General features: G+C 34.9%; 1 protein-coding gene across 5 annotated transcripts in view; it reads left to right on the top strand.

Annotated features, from left to right (window-relative positions):
• Window positions 1-24,889, top strand: part of Col4a5 (collagen, type IV, alpha 5) — a 240,931-nt gene that overhangs the window by 179,478 nt on the left and 36,564 nt on the right. For all 5 annotated transcript variants that reach the window (XM_013504524.1, XM_005404675.1, XM_005404674.2 and 2 more), the window contains 7 exons: window positions 6,157-6,324; window positions 7,137-7,226; window positions 7,660-7,809; window positions 9,295-9,393; window positions 10,659-10,748; window positions 11,490-11,629; window positions 21,401-21,527. In XM_013504524.1, coding sequence (XP_013359978.1) covers window positions 6,157-6,324; window positions 7,137-7,226; window positions 7,660-7,809; window positions 9,295-9,393; window positions 10,659-10,748; window positions 11,490-11,629; window positions 21,401-21,527 — 864 coding nt within the window. The remainder of the gene's footprint in view (window positions 1-6,156; window positions 6,325-7,136; window positions 7,227-7,659; window positions 7,810-9,294; window positions 9,394-10,658; window positions 10,749-11,489; window positions 11,630-21,400; window positions 21,528-24,889) is intronic.

Below are 24,889 nucleotides of genomic sequence, written 5' to 3'. Positions count from 1 at the left end.
GGAACCGAACTCACGACCTTGCGCTTGCCAGGCAGGCGCTTTTGCCGCTGAGCTAAATCCCCAGCCCCCTCCTCTAATTTCTTTTCTATGTCTTCTTTAGTTGTGGTAAGCAATTCTTTCATTATTGTTGTCATTCCTTTTTTTTACCTCAGAGATTATTTCTGATCTGATATCTTCTATGGCTTGATGGGGTTGTTTCTTTTCTTCAGCTGGTATCATTTCAGAAATTTCAGGTGTATGACTTCCAACCTCTTCGGTGTCAATATCTCCTGGACTTGTTCTGGGTTGGGCCGAGGTCTGCGATTGCATTTTGCTCCTTCATTTTGTCATTTTCAGAGATCCAGAGGTTCCCTGGACCTCAGCCTCACCCCCAGGATGATGTCAGAGTGGCAAGGCAAAGACCCAAAGATCCCCGGTGCTCAGTGTGGCTCCCTCGATGGTGTGTGCAGGCAGGGTGTGATCCCCAATGCTCCTATAGCTGTCTGCGGCTCAGCTTGGCTCCCACTCAGGGGTTCTCAATGCTGTCTGGGTTTAAGCCCTGTTTCCACAGGGTGTAATAATGGGTAGGTTGTGGTCACTGAGTCTCCAAACACTGCCTGGGACCCAGCCTGGTTCCCACACAAGTGGGGGAGGGGTGAGCACGCAGTCACTGAGGCCACTGAAGCTGTCTGAAGTTCAGCTTGGATCCCCCGAGGGTGCAGAGTGGGGGCAGGGAGGGCACCCAAAGCCCCTGAGGTTGTCTGAGGCTCCCCCTGCCTCCCAAGCTGGTGGGGCAGGGGCAGGGCCAGCTCCCCAACGTTTCCAAAGCTGTCCAAGGTTCAGCTCAGCTCCAATGGGGGGGACAGGAGGTAGCCCCCCAGGCCCTTGAAGCTGTCTGGGGCTCTACCTGGCTCCCATACTCGTGGGGGAGGAGCAGGGATGGTTCACGGATGTTTCTGAAACTATCCAAGGTTCAACTCAGCTCTAAAGTTGGTGGAGGTGCGGGAAGTGGGACCCCCCCCCCCATGCCCCTGAAACTGTTTGGGGCTCTGACTGTCTCCTATGCTGGTGAAGGATGGGGAGGAGTGGCTCATGGTTGTTCCTGAAGCTGTCCAAGGTTCATCTCAGCTCCAAGAGGGATAGGGGCGGGAAGTGGCCCCTCAGGCACCTGAAGCTGTTTGGGACTCTACCTGGCTCGCACACTCGTGAAGGAGGGAGAGGGGAAACTCAGCAGTGTTCCAGAAGCTATCTGAGATTCAGCTCAGCTCCAGCAGGTGCAGAGGGGTGGAACCTGGATTTATGTATTTTAAGTCATCCTTGCAATCCTGGGATAAAGCCACTTTGGTCATAATATGTGAACTTCTTATGATTTGTTGCATTCTGTTTGCCAGTATCTTGTTGAGTGTACTGCACCAAAAGCCTACAGCAAATTATACATCTGAGTGAGAGAGTAATTAAACAAATCACATATTGCATATAGGAGACATACCTCATCCAAACAGAAGGCTAAAAATGAAAGAATAGAAAATGATACTCCATGCAATTAGAGCCTGAAAGTAAGCAGGGGCAGCTATGTTATTTCCAGATACAGGATAACTAAACTCAAAACTGATCAAAAGACACAAAGATAGCCATTATATACTATAAAGGAGCAATTCATCTGGAAAGGATAATAATTTATGCAGAAAATTTTGGCATGCTAAGCAACATAAAAGAACAGATAGACACCTATTCTATCATTATGCTGGACTTCAGTATCCCACTCCACAAATAGACAGGTCTACTAGACAAAAAAATCAACATGAAACATCAGAGTTAAACCACAGAGTTCAACAAATGGACTAAAATGGAGAGATATACAGAGTGTTTCATCCAACAACAGAATACACATTTTTTCAGCACCACCCAGAACTGTTTCCCAAATAGAACATATCTTAGGCTACAAACATGCTTAAATAAATAAAAAAGAATTAAAATAATCCCCTGCATACTATCTGGTCATAAGGAATGAAACTAGAAATCAGCATTCAAAGAAACCACAAAAAACATGCAAGTGCATGGAGATTAAATAATAAATTTTTGAATAATCAATGAATCAAAGAAGAAATTTGAGAAGAAATTAAAAAGTTTGTAGAGTCAAATGACTGTGGGAGGAGAATATAACAAAACCTGTGGAATTCAATGAAAGCACTCCTAATAGAAAAAAAATACTGTAATTCTTGTTCATATATCTCAATTATACGTTAATCAGAAAGACTATTACTAATATTTTGATAAATCTGAGTTATAATGCTTGGATGACATCTTAAATCTCAGTTTTTACTAAGCTTTTTGTGTATACTTGTATTTCATTTTGTAGTAGAAAACTTAATGCAGAGTTTCTATGTTGTTTTCTCTCTAGGGCAAAATGTTTGAATAGCACTTTTCTGATTTTTCTTTGTGTCTAGTTTTCTATTTTTTTGAGGTCTATTATTTGCCTTTCTATTTTCCAACACAGTTTATACAGCTTAACATATATTTAAATTAAGGTCCACTTGAATATCAATTCCTCACTTGACATCAGGAAATCTAAAGGAAAATTGTAAAGGGACTAGAAGGAAAATTACTTCATTCCATGAGTTACTACTACAGGAAAATGTAGAAGGTTTTGATTCCTATTGTTTTGTTTGGCCATTTACTAGAATGCTGAAGCTTTAATGAATCTTTCTAGTGCTCAATTAAACATGTTCTATTTCATGTCAACAGATAATACCCTAACCTGAGCGAAATATGTTGTAATGCTTCCCCAGCTTGAGGAAAAAGTGTGTGGCTGAATCAGCTAAAAGAAAGAAAGAAAAAACAATTCTTCACTACTGTTAAGGAAAACAGACAAAAATCAACAAAATCCCAGAAATTATTCATGTTATTTTCAGAGTTTAGGGAGTATGCATTATAAATATCTAACCTTTCTGAGGGATATGAAACCTTTGGACAAAGTGAAATTTGTGTGTATGTGTGTGTGTGTGTGTGTGTGTGTGAGAGAGAGAGAGAGAGAGAGAGAGAGATGTGTGAAATTTTCACAGATAATACATATTTTTAAAATTTTCCTCTTTTTTATAGTAGCAATTACATTTGGTTGCCAGTAAATTTAGAGTATTTATATATCCCTATATAGCCTCTCAGGAATACTCATATAATTTCTGTATAAAGAGATTCAGCAGAACTTTTGACTTTTTTTGAGAAAGGATCTCACTGTGTAGCTCAGACTGACCTGAAGCTCATGGTGATCTTCCTGCCTCAGCCTCCCAAGTGCTGGGAAGAACTTTTGACTTTATATTGGCTTTCTTTGTCCTATGTATTTTCAGGATGCCTATTCCTGATAGTATGGAAAAGATCTATGCTGTTAAAAGTATACCATATTATCTATTACTACTAATAGTAATAACAATGTATATGTAAGTTGGTTTAAGCATAGTTATCCAATAATAAGTATTTATTTCTCTCTACCTAACCTGTTATAGTACAAAATAAAATTATTTTAATTCAATATATAGGAGCTTAAATTCCAAAGTGATTATTGAAAGCAATATGAAAATCAGAGATAAATAAGAATGTAAAGTATATTTTTGTGATAAATACTTTACTACATTTTTATTAGCAAATACATTTTATTTATATAATATGCTATATGAACACTTGAGAAAAGGACTGTTTCCTTGTTCTTAATGCAGGACACTGGAATAGTTAATTGATGATCTCTATATATCTTCTATTTGTCAAGATTTTTTGTTTTAATCTTTCCATATTCAGATTTGTTTCCTAAACAAATGAGACTCTTTGCAACATACTTCTGCTTGGGTGGCTGTACTTAATGCTAAAGTAAAATTCTCTTCCTCTTGATCTTTATATCTACAAAATATTGAAGTTACTTTTCAAAAGTCTTATCTTAAAGCTTTAAAAGTAAAGACAAATTCTTTCTCCAGAATTATTCAATTTTTTTATTATTTCATTATTTCATATACTGCCCTTGGAACATATTTGAAGAAACATTATTTCTTTTTTTTTCTTTTTTTTTTTTTTTTGGTTTTTCTCTGGTACTGGGAACCGAACTCACTACCTTGCGCTTGCCAGGCAGGAGCTTTGCTACTGAGCTAAATCCCCAGCCCCAAGAAACATTATTTCTAATTCAGTCTAAACCATTAAAAAACTATTTGGGTTTAAATACATAACAATAGGTAGTGATCCATATAGAACCTTTATAGTGTTCATTATTAGGTATCTCACACTACTTCACAAATCAATCAATATAAAATTTCTCATCCCTTTTTTACAGTACATTACTAATAAATGACAGCATTAGAACAATTACCACTGTGACAAATAAGTGGAATTCTCTAATTTTTGAAAGTGAATTCTATAATTTTAAGAGCATGCTCAAATAAGACATCAAACAGATTTTCAATTCCCACCTCTTGTTTTTATATAAAAATAACAACATATGTTTTATAGTAGCATTAGCTCCTGTGGCTCAGCCTCCAACAACTACCACTCAGTTGTGGCATCATTGCCAGATTGCAGAAAAGAATACCACCAACATTAAGTGACTCACTTAAATTGCAGAACTGAGAGGTATTGCAATAAGAATATGCATAATGTTTTTAATGTAATTATTTCACCATAAATATACTTTTTAATAACCTTATTTTTGTAGTGGGAGTGTCTTACAGAAATTTACAATGTAATGTGTTCTTCTATAAAATTCTGATTGAATTACTGAGAAACAACAGTTACTAAGGACTAATACTAATGTTTTATTAAAACAGCATGTACACAACACCGGCCTGGCAAGTGTAAAGTCCTGAGTTTGATTCCTGGTACAAAAACAAAACAAAACAAAACAAAACAAACAAAAAAAAAACAGAAAAAGAAAAAAACACATGTGAACCAAAGCCAAAGTATAATCAAATGGTACATATAACTGACTTAGTCAGATATTAACATTATGTAATCATTCATAATTCTTTACAACCATGCAAATTCAATTATAATCATAGAGCCAGTGTTGAAGCACAATTACCAGGCTACAATAGAAGGAGGACAAAGATCAAGACTTAAGTGTTTAAAACCTTCTAGCAATTTGATAATATAATATTTGTTGAATACAATAACAAAAATGTAGGTTTGTATTTTATATGTCTTTGGTTTTTTATTTTATGTTATAATGTATGTTGTCCAAAAATGAGTACATAAAGAAATAGCAACTAAGAAAAGTTGGTGTTTCACCAGAAATAATTTGGCAAGCACTGTCTTAGAGAAATACGATTCAAAATCTTAAAGCTTGATGTTTCAGTCAGTTTGTGTACATGATGTCAAAATTAACATTTTCAGATTTTTTATGCAGAGAGTTCTCTCACTTGTTTGCTAGAAAATAAATCAGTACATGTACTTTTCTCAATTTTTATTTTTTTAAAATTTTTGTTATTTTAAAGAGAATAGAAATTTTTAAAAATGTTAAAAACAATACAGAATATCAAGATGATAGGAAATCAATTATGGTTGTTATATATTGTAATCTTCAAAGTAGTTATTTAGATTACCAGATATAAGCATGCAAAACTAGTCAAAAAATTTTTTAAAAAACCTTAAATCTTCTTATTCAGAGTACATACTGATGTTTTTGTTATAGAAGTCTTTCACTTCCTTGGTTAGGTTAAATCTTAAGTACTTTATTTTTCTTACTATTATTGTGAATGGTATTATTTTCCTAAATCTTTCTCAATGAGTTCATTATTGGTGTAAATGAACACTATTGATTTTTGTGTGTTGATTTTGTATCCTGCTACATTTCTGAATTAGGCTATTAATTCTAGGAGTCTTCTGGCAGAATTGTTTTGCTCTTCTATGCAGAGAATCATGTCATCTCCAAATAATCGTAGTTTGACTTCTTCCTTTCCTATACATGTCCTTTTTCTTTCTTTCTTTTGCCTGATTGCTTTGGCTAATGTTTCAAGTACCATATTGAAAGCAAGTCATGATAGTGGACAGTCTTGTCTTGTTCTTGATTTTAGAGCTAAAGCTTTCAGTTTTCCCCTATTTACTATGTTGGCAGTAGTTTTTCCACAAGTGGATTGAGATGTTATCAGATACATCAATTAAAACTGACTTGATACTTATTAATACTGTTGTTATATTAACTAGGCTTACATGGAATACCAGGAGAGAAGGGAGATCCAGGACCTCCTGGATTTGATGTTCCAGGACCTCCTGGTGAGAGGGGCAGTCCAGGGATCCCTGGTGCACCTGGTCCTATGGGACCTCCAGGATCACCAGGACTCCCAGGAAAAGCAGGTGCCCCTGGATTCCCAGGTAATTTGATTAATATTTGCTCTCATTTTTGATTCATGAAATTAATATGACTCTATTGAATTATTCCCATCCTGCTCTTCTCTAATTGACTCTTATCTGTTGAGTAAGATTGTTAAAATAGCTTTGATTGAAGGAGACTCCATTCACTTTTTGCAGTATACTTTTTTCTCTGTTAGAATTCTCGTTAAACATTATTGTAAAGAACCCCAAACTTTAATGGTTTAAACCAACATTTTTATTTTGCTTAAGATTCTGCCATCAAAAATTGAGAGATGGCTTTTCTGGGTTATTTATTTGTAACCCATGTAACCCCAACTAAGGTAGTTAGGTCCCAAGGCTCTACTTGTTCAATGGAACTTCTCTGCTCCTTGGGTGTTCCTTGACTCACATGCTTTCTCATCACCCATAGTGCCCATAGTTCCTCTTCATATGGCTTGCACTCCTCACACCATCAGAGTATCAGTATAATTTTTATCCTTCCGTGGCAGCTGGCTTCTAAGAGAAAGAATCTCAAAAGCCAAAAAGGAGGGTTCCAGGAGTCCGAGGTATAAACTGCAAGACTTCTTGTGATCTAACTTGATAGTTTTGCAGTATAATTTAGTTAATGGTAATGCAGGGTCAGCCTAGATTCCAGGGGGAGGGCTAGACCAAGATGTGTTTATTGGGAAGTTTTCTTCACTGGGACCCATCTTTAGAGATTAGTTGCCATAATGACCATCTATATCCCTGGGTATTTACAATAGTAGGTGCTAAGATTCTGCCGTAGTTTTCCAGCAAAAAAGGAAAATGTTATTTGTTGATATTCTTCAAAGGTACCAAAGGTGAAATGGGTATGATGGGACCTCCAGGTCCACCAGGACCTTTGGGAATTCCTGGCAGGAGTGGTGCTCCTGGTCTTAAAGGTAATATTTGGGGTTTGCTAACTAATATGTAGGAGATAGTAAAAAATAAACATTGCTCTCTATTGCATAGAAAGTTTTATTTGAGTACTTTAAAATCAGCACTATTAATACATTTTTCTATGTGACCTGGCATTTTAAATTTGGTGGCTTACTTCGTTTGGATAACATGAAGAATTATAAATGTTTTTCTCAAAAATATAAGGCTTAAACTTTTGCATTTGGGTCAGAGAATTCCAGAAGGAAGAGATGTTTTTACTTGAGTTTTAAAGTGTGTATGCACTCAAGTAATTCATAGACAATAACTTAAGTTGCGTATATGTTTTGGAGGTCTACTAGCCCACCCAACTCTCAATTACATAAATAATCTTTAGGCATATTAATTGTGATAGATGAATCTGATCTGTTGTATCTTCCCCATACATATTGATTTTAGGTGATAATGGCTTACAGGGTCACCCAGGACTTCCTGGCCCTGCAGGAGAAAAAGGTGGTAAAGGAGAACCTGGCCTTCCAGGCCCTCCTGGTCCAATGGATCCAAATCTCCTGACCGCAAAAGGAGAAAAGGGGGAACCTGGTTTACCAGGTGAGTGAATGTAATCATATATTTGTAAATACTTTTTCCCACTATGTCTACATTTTTGTTTTCTAATTTGTTGCTGGAAATTGAGCATATGAGCGTTGTTCATGTTAAGCACAAACACTACTACTGAGCTATACCCCAAGCTCCTAGAGTTTAATTTTAAAATTATATGAAAATTGTTATATAGGATTTATCAACAAAAGGTACTTAGGTGTATCAAATTTTGGTAATGAATATTAATTTTCACTTGATTCATACTATTGAACTGCTAATTTTTTGTTTGAGTATTTTCCTTGTTCTCTTGAGCTGTGAGGTTTTCAAACAGACTTAGACAGTCACCTACAAGCCATTCAAAAAGTAGTACATGATAACAGTAAGTAGAAAAGGAAATATAGCCACAATTACTTGGAAAACAGATTTCATTGTTTAGGAAATTTGCTGGTCTTTTTAATTTTTTCCCTTGAAATCAGATTTGGATGACAGGTACATTGTTGTAGTGCAGTGTTTTAATATCCATATGATACTTGGCTTTTAAATATAGTTCACTGTTTTTCTACTTTGGCAGAATAAGAAAAAGTTTTGGGCTATGAGTAGCCTTTCTCAGTAGTGGAGGAAGTCTTGAGTTATATGTAGGAGACAACTATGTTATTATCGTTGTTTTATTAGAAGCAAATAAGGCATGAAGTACATGAGACTTTTTTAATTTAAAAAAATCCCTTTTTCTATAGAAGTGTAATATGTTCAGAACAAAGTATCAAAATAAAGATAAACATAAATCAGCATACAGAGCACTTACAGAAAATAGATTTTAAAATCAAAACTATATAGTCTTTCAAACTATATAGTCTTTCAAAACTATATAGTCTTTCAAACAATAACGAACATTACAAGTTATGCTTATTGGCAGCTTGTAGTAAATTTGTAACACTATTTGTGTCCTAACTATTAATACTGTCAGTTGTATACCTGTGAGTATGTTTTTGTACACAGATGTTTTGTTTCCCAAAGAATAAGATTTGGTGATACTTTTCCAAAATGTTTGAAATATTGCAGTTTTGTGCAATCACAAAAGAGGCTACTTTTTATTATGGCTAAAATGAGATACCTTCCTTGGCTTATTCCTTCCTTGCAAGTCCTCTGTTTTCTTTCAGCCATGCTTTCTGTATAATAGAGGCAGTAAAGTACACTTACCTTTCACATAGCCCTATTAAAGAAAGTATAGAATTTAAAAAGAAAACCTAGGAATTTTTCACTGTGTGATACTGAGGCCAAATGAAGAAAGTAACTTCATTAAGTGCTCTGTATTTCTTGTGTTAGGTAAATAAAAGGTAGCCGATCTTGGTATGTATACAGGACTAATGTACTATATCAGAATATCACCAATTCCTCTATTTTATGTATGGTTCAACACTTGAATAGCTTGTTTTATCAAATTCATTTCGTGGATTAATAATAATCTAACTTGTCTCTCCTACTCCTCCTTGGAAGGTATTCCTGGAGTCTCAGGGCCAAAAGGCTACCAGGGTTTGCCGGGTGATCCAGGGCAACCTGGCCTGAGTGGACAACCTGGACTGCCAGGACTACCAGGTAGGCAAGATAGACCACTTGTGGCTTTTGGATAGCTGACCCTTAAAAGTAATTATGTGCATGCATGTTTGATAATGCTTTGAATTTGGTGGTACAAATATGACTGGGTAGCAACTAAAATATGGCTCTCCTCTTTGACAGAAATGCCACCATTTAGCCAAAGTTTCAAGAGACAAGATTTCTGTTTTTTTCTTTATTCATTCAATTTATTTTGTAGGTAGCAGGATATACCCACAAGTATGATTCAAATTATGGGCTGTGATTTACTACATACATTGCAACATACATAAATAAGACAAGGAGTCTGAATAATTTTTCTTTTTCCAGTTTTTTTGAGGGTTTCAAACAAGACAGTTATTAATCCATGCAATAACAGATAGCTGCCAATTATATTTTTAAAATTTGTGAGGATTAAAAGCCTCAGAATCTTCCTGTGTAGTCTGTTTTAGCATTAATCACCCTTACGCTGAACAGTTATGTTTTTATTATTCCACATGAAACTCTTTCTTGCTGCTTAAGCCATTTTCTTTTAGTTTGACCCATAAGGAAATTAAGAAGGATGTCCTTGTCCTTCTAAAAGGCCTGAATATCATTTATTTGCTTTTATATACCACATTACTTTGATATACTCATAAAGAGAAATTCTCTTATTGTCTCTCCCTCACATCTTCAGCATTCTCTTCCCCTGTTTAAAAGTCATTGTGAAAGACCAAATGTTTAGGGTAACAGCACGGTCCTTGGAAAACACCTGCACTACACCACAGAACTCAGGCACAGATGCCCTAAGAAGAATGTGCAGAGTAGCCACGCTAGACAGGCATGATTGTCTGGTACCTGTACATAAACATTTATATCTCTGTGGCACAATGTACTAGGGTTACATCATGAAAAGCTTCCACTTTTGCTCTTCTTGGTGACTTATAATCAGATTCTACATGAAAATGCTATTTCTCAATCTTTATAAACAGATTTAACAGTAAGGGTAGCTATACATACGTAAAATATAGCACCTCAGATGATTTGAATTGTGGTAGGAGACGAAAGAAGGTATCCTGGTAAATTTTTTTTCTTATTTTAATAAAGTTGTGTTATGAGACTTGCATTACCACAGTTATATCGTAAAATGTTCCTAAGGAGATCTCTTAGGTATCTTTTGGGTGTTTCATGCTGAGTTATATCTATGTAACTTAGTCATATATTAAGATTTAATTCATCAAATTCTATGTTGCTTGCTTGTCTTAATTATACTTATTTGACTTTTTTAGGTCCCAAGGGCGACCCTGGTCTCCCTGGCCAGCCAGGACTTATAGGACCAACTGGACTTAAAGGAAACATAGGTGATATGGGTTTCCCAGGTGAGTGATGAAAAGTTCCTAAGTATTAGTACCATTAAGGGAAGGTGGTTAGCTATATTTTTATTAGAATAGAGACTAGTAGAGAGCCTGGATATGTAGTTCAGTGGTAAAGACTTGCCTCGCATATGTGAGACAGACCGACAGATGGGTATTGATAGAATTGGGCTGAGATGATATTTAAAGTAATCAGAACTCTTGCTACAAAAATATTTGAAGTGGGGTCTAATGGATAGAGATTTAGAAACTTTCAAAGTTAGAATTCAGACATATCTGTTCTCCAGCTGTATCTTTTTCATTTAAATACCCTTAAAGTCAGCTTTTATATATATTTCTGATTGTGAAACTCAAAACTCAAGAGTTTTCTGAGTGTGATTTTTAAAAATCTTTTAGCTTGTTCGTATACATAACGAGTTTTTTTGTGATACAGAGTATTGAACATAGGGCCTTTGCACAAGTCTAGCCCCTAGCCTTTTGCTTTTTTTTATTTTGAGTAAGGGCCTCACTATATTGCTGAGTTGCCCAGGCTGGGCTCAAACTTGTGATCCTTCTGGCTCAGCCTCCTAGACTGTTGGGATTACAGGCATGCTCCACCATGCCCATCTCAGAATATCCTGAACTTTCTTTCTTTCCAGCAGTTGCAAGCATCAAACTCGGGGCTTTGCACATGGTAGAATGCTAGCCAAAAATCTATCACTAAGCTACACTCCAAGTTTAAGAATATTTTGCAAAATATTTCAACAGGTCCTCAGGGTGTGGAAGGACTCCCTGGTCCTCCTGGAGTTCCTGGGCAACCTGGCTCTCCAGGATTACCTGGACAGAAAGGAGATAAAGGTGATCCTGGTGTTTCAGGCATTGGTCTTCCAGGTCTTACTGGCCCAAAGGTAATCATATACCAATCATATGCCTCAGCAGTTGTAATTTTTATTTAATATTGTGTTTATTCCTAATTCTTCATTAAACAAATTGCAATGAAATGGCATATTCTGGGTAAGAGATTTGTCTTAGGGTTGGGGTCAAGTAAAAAAAAAAATTGGAAAAAACTTTCTGGATTTTTGTTTTCTTCTATCCTAACCTCTGAGTACATTTCAGTAAACAGAAGACATATTATTGCCTGGTTTTGTTTTTTGATTTTTAAAGAGAGAGATGTGAGTCATTTCCCTGATATTGTTATTAATATAAAAAGATTTACAAAGAACATTAGCAATACATGGAAATATAGTGGTATTCTTAACTTAGCATCTGAGGAAGTTCTCTCGATTCAGTTTAACATATTCCTTTACATACTTAGTCAATGAAAACTTCTGTGGCATTTCTCAGGTAATCAAACTTTGAACTTATTTTGAACCATTGTACTCAACATAAATTTACTAATAAATGTTTAGTTCCCTTAAAATAAGAGTACTAATACCTTGTTATGGTTGATACACTGTGTCAACTTGAGGAGTCTAGAGGCTTGGTTAAGTGACACAGCAGTTCTGCATCCTGGGGTGAGAAGGGCACGCCCTTACCGCTCTGCGATGTGGTTCACTGTGTCAGTGTGAGAAGTTTAGAAGGTTAACTGAGTGACTGAGCAGGACAGGTCCTTACTTTTTATCATCCTGAGCCTGTGCAGGAGGAGGGCGTGGAGATGGTGTGGGTGTTGTAAGCCCCTGGGTGGGGGCAGCCTGCTTACAATAGAAGGGAGGGAAAGAGGCTTGTTCTCACACCCCCCTTTTTGCTCTTGCCACTTTTGCTATCTTGTGCCACTTTGAAGTGTTGAAGTGTTGCCCCTGCGCCCTGCCACCCTGCTTTGGAACCAGCTATTTTGTAGACTGAAACCTCTACAAACTGTGAGCTAAAAGAACCCTTCCTTCCTGCATTTTGGGTGTCAGGTATTTTGTCTCAGCAATGAGAGGAAAGTATCCAAGACACCTCCTTAATCATGCAATCAGATCACAGAGCTAAAGAGTAGCAGAAAATGAAATGTGATTCTCAGCCTGCATGGAAATAGTGAAAATTCACATGGAAATAAGAATTTAGTGAATTACATTCTAAAGATAACTTCCTTTTAATAGCATGGAAAAGACTACAGTTTAATTGTCCAGTTGAGTTACTTAGTGTAAGAGATAATCAAGGGAAGTTTCTACATATTAATTTCAGTTTAACAATGTAAAGTTTATTGAAGGAAATGTAAATTTGCCTGTGATGTCTACATTTTACCAGTAATGTAGCGATGTTCACTTTTATTAAAAACTAAAACTATGGACATATAAAAAACAAAAATGAAAATCTCTCTTGTCATTTCCTTATTGTATCACCCCTGTCAATAGCTGATGTATCATAAAGTCTTTATCTACACCTTTGACTTCAGGAATTCTATTTTATCTTCCAGCAGATTTAGTGTTTCTCTTTTAATATTTTGATCTTTGATCCATTTTGATTTTAGTTTAGTGCATGGTGAGAGATATGGGTCTTGGTTTAATATTTAGCATATGGGAATCAAGTTTTCTCAACACCATTTTTTAAACAGCCTATTTTTTTTTCCAGTGAAGTTTTTTGACCCCTTTATCAAACATAAGGTACCTGCGTATGTTCGGTGTTGTTTCTGTATCATTTATTCTGTTCCACTGATTCTCTAGTCTCTTTTTGTTTTGTTTTCTGTTTCCTTGTTTGGCAGTATCATGCTATTTTTATCACAGTAGCTTTGTAGTATAATTTCAAATAGGGATTGTTGTAGCCCTTAACTTTCCATTGTTGCTCAGAATTGATTTTGTTGTTCTAGATTTTTCTGGTCCCAAGTGAATTGTAGGATTGATTTCTCTAGTTCTATGAGGTATGCTATTGGTATTTTGATCGTGATTGCATTAAATCTCTATGACAGTTTTGGAAGTATGGCCGTTTTCACTATATTGGGTCTTCCTATCCAAGAACAAGGAGTATCTTTCCATTGTCTGATACCCTCTTCAATCTCGTTTTTGAAAGTACTGTAGTTTTCAATGTAAAGGTCTTTTACTCCCTTCCTTAGATTGACTCCTATGTATTTCATGTTTTTTGATGCTACTGTGAAAGGTGTTGCTTCCCTAATTTCTCTCTCAGTCAGTTTGTTATTCATGTACAGGAATCGTATTGATTTTTTACTGTTGACTTTATATCCAGCTGTGCTACTGAATTGTGGTATTAGTTCTGAGAGACCTTTTGTGGAGTTTTTGGGGTGTTCTATGTAGGGTATGTCATCAGCAAATAATGATAAGTTAACTTCTTGCTTTACTACCCATGTTCCGTTTATTTCTTTCTCTTTTCTAATTGCTCTGGCTAATGTTTCCAGAACTATACTGAACGGGAGTAATGATAGTGGACATGCTTGTCTTCTTCCTGATTTTAGATAGAAGTTTTCAGATTTTGACCATTTAGTATGATGTTGGCTATTTGTCTGTCTTAGATGACTTTTATCAGATTGAGATAAAGACCATCTATTCCAACTTTCTGTAGGGTTTTTATGAGGAATGGGCGTTAGACTTTCTCAGATGCTTTTTCTGCATCTATTGAGATGATCACGTGGTTTTTGTCATTTCTTTTGATGTGGTGTATTGTGTATATTGATTTGCATATGTGGAACCATCCCTGCATCTCTGGAATGAATCCTACTTGGTCCGTGTTTATAAACTTTTATATTATTTGTTGCATTCTGTTTGTTTTTACCTTATGGAGGACTTTTGCATCTACATTCATTAAAGAGATTGGCCTGTAGTTCTCTTTTTTGGTTGGTTCTTTTCATAATTTTGAAATCAAGTTAATGCTTGCTTCTAGGAATGTCTTTGGGAGTACTGTTTCTCTTTCAGTTTCATTAAAGAGTTAGAGGACTAGTGGTGTTAATTCTTTAACGTTCTTGTAGAATTCAACAATAAATCCATCAGGGCAGGATTTTCTTCATGAGAGTTTGTTAATTACTTCTTCAACTTCATTGATTGATATTGAGTTATTTAGAATTCTATATCTTCTTGGTTTAGCATTGGTGATTCCTATGTATCTAGGAATCTGTCCATTTCATCTGCATTTTCCACATTATTAAGTGTACAGGTTCTCAAGGTAGGTATTGATCTTCTGTATTTCTGCAGGATCTGTTGTGATTCCACCCTTTTCATTCCTAATTGCATTAATTTGAGTATTTTATTTCCTTTTTTGATAAGAGTTTATCAATTCTATTCTATTTAGTCTTTCAAAGAACCAACAGGAAATGCTACAAGAAGCTCCAACTGTGATCTCATCATACTAAAAAGCTTTTGCACAGCAAAAAAAAAAAAAAAAGAAACACCAACAGAGTAGAGACAACTCACAGAACAGGAAAAAATTTTCATCACCTATTCCTCAGACAAAGGACTAAAATCTAGAATATATAAAGAACTCAAAAACATCAGACTTCCAAATTTAAAGACTCAATTCAAAAATCAGCACCTGAAAGGAATAAACACAGATGAAGAAGTACAAGCAGCAAATAAATATATCAGAAAACATTCAACATCACTAGTAATTTAAGAAATGCAAATTATAACACTGATATTCCATCTCACTCCAAAAAGATCATCAAGAAACAACAAATGCTGGTGGGGCTGTGCAGAAAAGCAAACCTTTTGCCACTCTTCGTGGGAATATAAATGGGTACACTCAATATGGAAATCAGTATGGAGATTTCCCAAAAAAGTAAAACTAGAGGTTCCATTTGATTCTGCTATTCCCCTTCTTGTTATCTTCCTGAAAGATTTAAAAGCATCATACCACAATCATATATGCATATCTATATTTATACCACCACAATTTGTAATAGCTATATCTTGGAAACAGCTGAAATGTCCATCAGTGGTTGAATGTATAAAGAAGATGTGGTTTTTATATACAATGGAGTATTACTCTACCATAAAGAAGGATAAACTGAGACATTTCTAGGTAAATGAGTGCACCTTGAGACCATTATTTTAAGTGAAATAAATTGGACACACATATTTAAATATTGCACTGTTTCTCTTGTGTGAGAAACCAAACAGGTAAATAAGGATCAAAATGGACGACAAATATTGGGACATAAGAAGAAAATGTTCATTCAAATAGGAGAGGAGCAAGGGGGGAGGGAGGGGAAAGAGAAGGAGGGAAAAGAAAAGAAGGAAAGAAATGGAAACAAGCTTTTGTAAATGAGGGGAAGAAAATTTGAACTAAGGGGAGAGGACTGGGGAAAAAGAAGAATCAAGCTATATCATGTACAGGCACAAATTCTCTATGATGAATGTGATCACTGTATATATCAAAAGGGTAGCAATAAAAGTTTTAAAAATTTAAAAATAGATGTATCAATTTTTTGTTCTACTCAATATCTACATATACATATATATATATGCACACATAGATAACACCAAAAATATATACACATGTCAAGAAAAGAAAAACTTGTAAAATATTTTAATACTACATTTATTGAGACACCATGAGATTAATACAAGTTACCTTTGGCCTCTACAATTATAAGAGGTGCTCAAAATGGTGGCCATTAGCTTCCAGACATTTATTACTACAGAAAAAATGCTGGACGGGCAACCTTGGTTCTTGAAATTGCTGCACATGCATTTTCAAGTTGTTCTCTAAGGACCAGCAGAGTAGTGTGTTTTCTGTGATATATAGCATCCTCTAAGGTCTCCCATATGAGGGTAACACCATCTGCTGAAAACAATCGTGCTATTCTTCTTTTCCTGAAGTGTGTAAATATTTTTTAGTGGACTTTGTGTGTGTATGTGTATATATAATCATATAGAATATTGTTTATTCTACAAATTATATATATAAATATGGAGTTTCAGTGTGCATACTATTCTATACCTTGCTTTATAACATCTCTTTTTTTTCTTTTTCAGTTTATTTTAGACAATGTTCTTTATGAGGGTACATTCTATCTGTGGATGCATTTTTAATTATTTATACTGGACAGGCTTTTAAAGTGAAATTTCTAGGGCCGGGGATATAGTTCAGTTGCATAATACCTGTTGGCAAGCACAAGGTCCTGAGTTTGATTCCCAGTACCAAAAAAATAAAATAAAGTAAAATTTCTGGCTCAGAGGATATGTTCATTTAAATATTTGTTTCCTTAAGTTTTTATACTACTTAGTTTTTATAGCAGTAGCTTTTACAATATACCATATTAATTTGATTTTAAAGCACAATCAGTATAGAAAAATATGAAATGAGAAGTATTCTTTCTACATGTTCAGAAACCCCAAACACTCAGTTCTTATTCTCCAAGGTAACCATTTTTTAGCAGTTCCTTATGTACTGTTCCAGAAAAGTGTTTCCAATACACATATCTACTTGTATATATCATATTTCATTTAAGACTCAGTTTTTTTTTTTTTTTTTTGTTTTTCTCTGGTACCAGGAACCGAACTCATGACCTTGCGCTTGCCAGGCAGGCGCTTTGCCGCTGAGCTAAATCCCCAGCCCCTAAGACTCAGTTTTTATATTCAAAATTTGTGGAGCTGTAATTAATATACCTTACAATAGAAAAAGCATCTTAGTACAATTAAGCTTGGTAGCATTTTTCATTAGTTGTTAATATATGAAACCATGTTACATCTTCCAAATTTAAGAATTTTCTTGTATTTTTGTTTACATACAGAAAATCATACTATGCATCTGCTTTCCTAGCTATAATCACTTAGTAAAACTTGGCAAGCTTTCTTTATCAATTCACAAATAAAAGCATCATTCTTTTCGCTAGCTCTCTATATAGTATGTTTTGTGTTGGTTCACCAGAAATAATTTAATCTGTTAGGAATACTGAAATTTTTCTATGGCTTCATGATTACAAACACCTGCTTTGCTAAAAAATTTAATTCATGTCTTCACATATGTCTTAAGACTTTCATAAATATCACTATAGAATAAATTCTGAGCAGAGTTGGCAATACCTAGCATATATGTTCCTTTATAATGTTGCTAGGCACTGTCATATTTTTTATTAAATATCTCTACACTCTTATAATTAGTATGAGATTTTCTGTTTTCCCTTTATTTTATAAATACTGAGTATTATCAGTTTCCTACTTTAACCAATCTAATATGTGAAAGGTCATTTTATTACTTATTGTTATTGTTTATATTTGAATTTTCCTTATTACAGGTAAAGCTTCACGTGCTCATTTCCCTTCTAACCTATTGTGTATTTGCACTCTTTGCTTCATTCATTTGCGAGAGGTTTGGTTGTATAATTCCTACTGATTTGTGAAAGAATCTTGTTAGTAGTGAAGGTACATCTACTTTTGATTATATGTGTTGTGAATATTTTCTCCCACTCAGTTGTTTGTCTATTTATGGTGCTCATATGTGAATTTATACTCATCATTTGTTCCTTCAGAAGGTATCTATTGAGTATGCATAGGTGCTGGAGATACATTATAAATGAAACAAACTCACTGTCAGTGTGGAGCTTATATCTATCTATATAAGGAGACATTCATTAAACTAAATAAGTCTATAGGATGTTAGAAGATAATAAATATCAAGACAAAAAGTAAAACAAAACTTGGAGATAGGAATTACTGGGCATTGTTACATTTTGAAATAGGTTATTAAGGGAAAGTCTCTCTGATGCCAATTGAGTACTGACCTCACTGCATTAAGAGAGAGTGAGTCATGCAAAGACCCTGAGGTGGAAGCAAAACTAATATGGTAGAGAAACATAAATGAGGACAGTGTAGATTAAGCAGAATGAGTGAGTGACACTAAATAGGAGATGATGTCAGGGTGGTAATGGACAGATTATCTAGGGCCTTGAAGGTCATAGTAAGGACTTTTATTCCTGAGTGCAATGGGAGTGAATGGAATAACATGATTGATTGTGCATTAATTTTTTAAAACAAAAATTGCTGCTCTTGCTTTCAAAATAGATAATAGAGAAACAAGGATGAAAGCAGGTAGACCAATTATGACACAATTTAAATAATACAGGGTAGAGATGTTAATGGCTTGGATTGGGGTGATTGCAGTGGAAGTGATTTTAAAAAATATGGTTGGAAGCTGAATATATTTTCTAGGTCACAGCGGAAGATTTTCATGTGGAAAAGTGTAGTGTCAAAGATGACTCCAACACTTTTATTCAAAACAACTGAAAGATAAGACAGATTTTGGAAAAGGCAGGCTTGGAGAGGAAGGGAAGGAACATAATCTTCTGGTTGTGTATGTTTTGTTGCCAAAATGGGAAATTTATCAGTTAATTGATAAGAAGCAGAAAGATATACGGAAGCTTGGAGACCTGATTATAGGCATTTTTTTTTGCTTGCTTGCTTGCTTCCTTGTTTTTATTGGTTTCTACTTATGGAGACTTGTACATCCAAATATCCTAAAAATAAATTTATATATTCTTCCTATATTTTAATTGTTTTACTCTTTATATTTGCATCTTTAATTCATCTGAAGTACTTGTAGGTTGTATGAGGTGAGGAACGTTTTTTCCAAATAAATGTCCATTTGACCCAGCTCCATTTGTTACAAACTCCATCTTTCCTCTCTGATTTAAAATTCCGTTTTTGCAATTTTCTAAATTTGTTAATATATTTTTTCTCAAATGAGTACATTTTAACATTTATATAGTACAATGCAAATCACCATAATGAATCATGTATGAATTTATAATAGACAATAGCAGAAAAATGTGTCAGTTGGCAGATACCCACTATATATGCAAGTCTTCAAAAAACTAAATTTTAGTTTTTCTATGTGACCCACAAGTATATTTTAGGAAGCAAATTTTACCTAAATTTGGAAATGGACAGAGGTGATAAACAAGAAAAATATGTTAAAAAATGTATTGTATCTTTCAGATGGTATTATTACATTTTAGACAAATGTCAGATTGCAAATGTAAGATTCTGTAGCTCAATTCTATAAGGCATAGGCAGTCTTTGCCTTGCTCAGTTCTGATACATACAAATTTCAATTATAACAGCTTAGTTAATTAACACCAATTCAAAAAATATGGATCAAATGTCAGTTATCATTGTACATTAGCTTCTCAGTCCATAAATCACCATGTAGGAAAAATAGAGATTGTATCATGATCAGTGAACAGTCATTGTACTTCTTTCAAATTCTGCCAGTGACTACTAGTCATGCATCTGTTCCATGTAAGCATGCAATTGTGTTGCCTCCCTAACTCCCAGTCGTAAACCAGTGTTGCATTTTACAAAACGAACAGTTAAAAGGTAAAAGTGGCAAATAAAAAAGAAAGCCCAGGGGGACAAAAGGAAAATGGGACTGGAGGTGCAGCTTAGTTGTAGGCCAAATGTGTACCATATATGAGGCCCTGGGATCAAGCCTTACTACAAAATCATAAAACATTTCAAAAGAATAGAAAGTAGTAATACAAGAGGTGAGATTTTAATCAATTTAAATACAGTTACAGAAAAAAGTAGCCCACCGTAGGAATGCAGACAGGGGCATCATTTGAGAAACTTTAGATATGATTCCAAGGAAAACGGAGAAGTCAAAGTCAGCAAAACAAGTGACAAAAGTGGCACTGATGAAAAGGACAAAGTTGTTGTGGAGGAAGGGGTCCACAAGAAGGGCAGGGAGCTCTGTGGTAGAGATTTAAAGTTATGGTGCATGTTTTCATTATTATTAGGCAAAACTTATTAACTGTGAAAGCAGGTTTGATTTCTTAAGTCTGTATTAGAAGGAGAATGCAGATATTCACTGAGCAAAAATAATGTGCGACTTGTTTCTAACCACAAAGATCCTTTCAAAGTAATTGAAGAATTAAGATTTGCATATATGGAACCACTATAGACATGAAAGAATAAAAACCCTACTTTATCTGAGAAGCTGAGGCAGGAGGATTCTAAGTTCAAACCCAGCCTGGGCAACTTAGCAAGTTAATCAAATCTGGTCTCAAAAATGAAAGGAGGGCATGTAGCCTAGTGCAAAGGCCCTAGGTTCAATCTCCAGTACAAAAAAGAAAGGAAGAGAAGGGGAAAGGGAAAGGGAAGAGAGGAAAGGAGAGAGGAAGGAATAGGAGCAAGGAAAGGCTTCCCTAAGCTTTTAGAGTAAACTTTCTTTGTCTAGAATGACTTAGAAGAAGTGACATATTAGATGTCTACTAAAGAATTGATATTCTTCATGTTAAAATGAGATTTATGTTTTGCAGTAGAACTTTCTATGTCTATTGGTTGACGTGCTTATTGTACATGAATTGTATTGTAGCACAACAGGGCTGATGATCACAGGTTCTGAAGTCAGATTTTCTAGGTTCAAATTCATATTCTGCCAGTTACTGTAACACGAAGATAAAAAAAAAAACCCCAGTGTTTTTCTAATAGGGTTTGTTAGGAGTTAATGAGAACTGCATCTACATAGCATGGAAATAGCATGAGCTGTAGGTTCTTGCCTTTTGGCTTCAAATTAATTCTGCCACTTAACTAATGACCTTACACTTGACTTCTCTAAGATTCAGTTTTCTCATTTATAAGTGGAGATGACAAAATCTAACTGACAGGGCTGTTATGATTAAATTCAACAATTTATGTAAAGAACTTTTCAGAGTGCCAATATATAGTAAAAGCTCTATGAATAATGGTATGTTCTTATGCAATTTAAGTCATGTAGAAACTTCAGTTTTATCTTTTTACTCATATTTTTAGGGTGAACCTGGTCTGCCTGGAATCCCAGGGAGTCCAGGTGTCAAAGGTTCTATGGGAATTACTGGTTTGCCTGGATTACCAGGAACACCTGGAGCAAAAGGACAACCTGGCCTTCCTGGGTTCCCAGGTAAGTATTTCTTTTAAATTCTTCCTTTCTTTATCAACTCTATCCAGTTTGGCAGAGTTGTATTCTATTTCCCAATCAGATACATGATCTCCAACTACTTCTTTACCTTTTCCTTGCCTACATGTCTTTCTGTATAGGATGAGAATAAGTATTACTGACTCAGCAGGACAACATCCTGTAGGCAGAGACACTGGTTTGGTGAAGCATTTTTCAATCTTGGACTGCTAGCCACAAATCAATTAAGAGGCCGTGCTATTTTTGTAGGTGATAATATACTCTGCCAGGCACTAGCTTGCTGCTGGTTCTTTTAGAAAGTTGTACGCAGGCACACAGTTGGTGGCTATTGGGAGAACAATCATATTACTCCTTCAAATGACAAGGACTGAGTCATTCATGCAAAAAGAACTAGCATTATAGCCAGGTAGATAGCCTGAACTAGACTATTATAGTACCTGTTTATTCATGCTTTTGTTTAATTTTTGTTTAGTTTTTTAATTACACAGCATGGATGAGTGCGTCAACAGTTATCTTTTTCTTAACCTTTTTATTGCATATAACATACATATGATAAAGTACACTAAAGTGTGCAAAACTACAGATGAATTTTAATCTATGTATATACCCTTGTACCCACCAAACATGAAAATATAAAATCGCTCTTTCTCATGATACAATTTACTCGCGCTTCTTTACAGGGAACCCTCCCCTCACTCCATCTCAAGATAACCATTGCTGTAACTTCTCTTCCTGTCAATTAATTCTGCTTACTATGGAAATTTATAAAAATAAAATCATATACTATGTATCCTTGTGTCTGTAAATCTCATTTATTTTGTTGTATGTGTCAGTGGTTTGTCCTTTATAATCCCTGTATTATTGCTCCATTGAAAACATGCAACACAACCAATTTCATATACTCTTGTTAATGGGCATTTGGGTATTTGCAGTTTGGGACTCATATAAAAAACGCTATTAACATTTTATACATGTCTTTTCGTAAACATATACATTGATTTCCCTTCACACAATAGTTAACTGCAATCATAGGATATATGTACATTTAATCTTCAGTCGATGATACTAAACAGTTTTCCAAAGTGGCATTGATAAATTGCAAGCCCGTGAACAATGTACGCTACATCCAGTTGTCCATCTCCTCACTCTCACTGGGTACTGTCAGTCATTTTAATTTTTGTCTACACTGGCAGGCATATAGAAGTGTCTTACTGAGGTTTTAATGTACTCTGCTAATGGTTAACAATACTAAGCTGCTTTTCATATACTTACTAGCCATTTGGGTAACATCTTTTGAAGGCCTTTCTGAAATATTTTTTTTTGTTCAGTGTTTATTGGGTTGTTTGCCTGTTTTCTTACTGATTCAGAGCAGTTCTTCATATCGTTTGGGTATAAGTCCTTTCTCAAATATGGATGTTACAAATGTATTCTTATCTTAAATTTTCCTTTCATTGTCTTAATGCTACTGTGTAACAAATAAAAGTTGTGAAGCTGGGTGTGGTGGCACACACCTGTAATCCCAGCATTCTAGGAGGCTGAGGCAGGAGGATCACAAGTTGGAACCCAGGGATAATTTAATGACTTATAACACCCTATCTCAAAATAAAATAAAATATGAAAATGGGCAGATGATGCAGCTCAATGTGCAGGTCCTGGGTTCAATCTCCATTACTACAAAAGAATGAATGGATGGATGGATGGATGAATGAATGAAATGCTGTTACTTTTAATAAAGTACAGTGTTTCCATCATTTTTTTCATGGTGGTTTTTGTGTCCTACCGAATATATTTTGCTGACTTAAAGCTATGGAAATATTCTAAATTTTTCTAACTTTCATGTTTAGGTTTTTAATATTTGGCTTGTAGTTATTATTTGTTTTAAATTTTATTGTGTATGTTTTAGAGAACAGTGAGCTTCATTTTGTGCTGCTTATACTTTCATGTAACATACTTTATTTTCACCCCTTACCTCCCTTCTCCCTCCTTCTCTCGGCCATAGATCTCTTTCCTTTTCTCTATTAGTCTCATTTCTAATTTCATGTCATCTATCTTTTTAAATTTTTCGTCTTAGTTTCCACATATGAGCAAAAACATGCTATATTTGGTTATGACCTATCTAATAAAATATTTTTATACTGTAAGATAGCACTGAAGTTCATTTTTCCCCACACAGATATTCGATTGCTCTGTGTTGTTTTTTTTTAACGAACTATAGTTCCCTAGATAAAATACAGTTACTTGTTTGTTCAAAAATCAGTCACATATGTAGAACTCCGCTCCATTTGTTTATTTTCCTTTGTTTGATTTTAAAAGAATTTATTCCCTTTTTCTTAGTACAAGTTTGCAGCACATAATGCTTGCATTCATCATGGAGAGTATATACGACAAATATTTTGTATTATTTCTTTAATACAACATTGCAGCACTGTCTGAATTTTGTAAATTTATATTAAGCCTTGAAACACAGGTACTACACATTTGTTCCATTTTTTTAAAAGCTTGGTTTGATTCATCTAAATCTTTTGTATGAAGTTGGGAATCTGTTAATCAATTTCCATCAGAAAATGCCCGCATGTATTTTGATTAAGATCTCTACAAAGGTCTAGGCAACTGAGCAAACCTGATGTTTTAGCAGTCTTCCAATTCAGTGGACCTTTTAGCTCCCCACTTAGGTATTTAACTCAATTCAACAACATGCCACACCTTTAATTGTTTAAATCTTGATCATCGTTTGTTAAATTTATTCCTGGAAATTTGATGCTTTCAGGTGAGATTTGAGATGATACTGCTTTTCCACTTTCATTTCCAATTACTTTTGGAAATACATAGCTATAATTGATTATAAAATCTTGAACTTGTATACAAAGAAATCATTGATTTGATTTATTAATTCCAATAATTTGTTTATAGGATTTTTGGTTTTATAAAGTAACATCTCATCTCAAATACATTTCTTTCTTTTGTTATTTACACCTTTTATTTCTTTTTCTTTTAAATTATACTGACAAGGACCTCTGGGATAACATTTAATAGATGTGGTTATTATAGTTGACATATTTATATTTTTCCTAAGCTCAGAGGGACTGTGTTTGCTATTTTTCTATTCCGTGTAATGCTGTACATCTTAAGACATTTCTTTCCTATTCTTAATTTACTGAGGGCTTTTTTATCAAAATGATGTGAGTTTTGTCAAATTTTTTTCTGAATCTACACAAATAGATTTCTCTCTTTTTTCCCCCTGTCGATTGAATTATCCTGATTGTCATTTTCTTGTCCAGACAGTCTTGTATTCTGGGGATAAACTCCAAAATGGCCACGCTGCACATATTATTTTTAAGTATTGCTAG

This window comes from Chinchilla lanigera, unplaced genomic scaffold (genome assembly GCF_000276665.1).
Source record: "Chinchilla lanigera isolate Chin_1 unplaced genomic scaffold, ChiLan1.0 scaffold00089, whole genome shotgun sequence".
NCBI classification, from domain to species: domain Eukaryota; kingdom Metazoa; phylum Chordata; class Mammalia; order Rodentia; family Chinchillidae; genus Chinchilla; species Chinchilla lanigera.
This window is presented reverse-complemented; position numbering and strand designations above follow the sequence as displayed.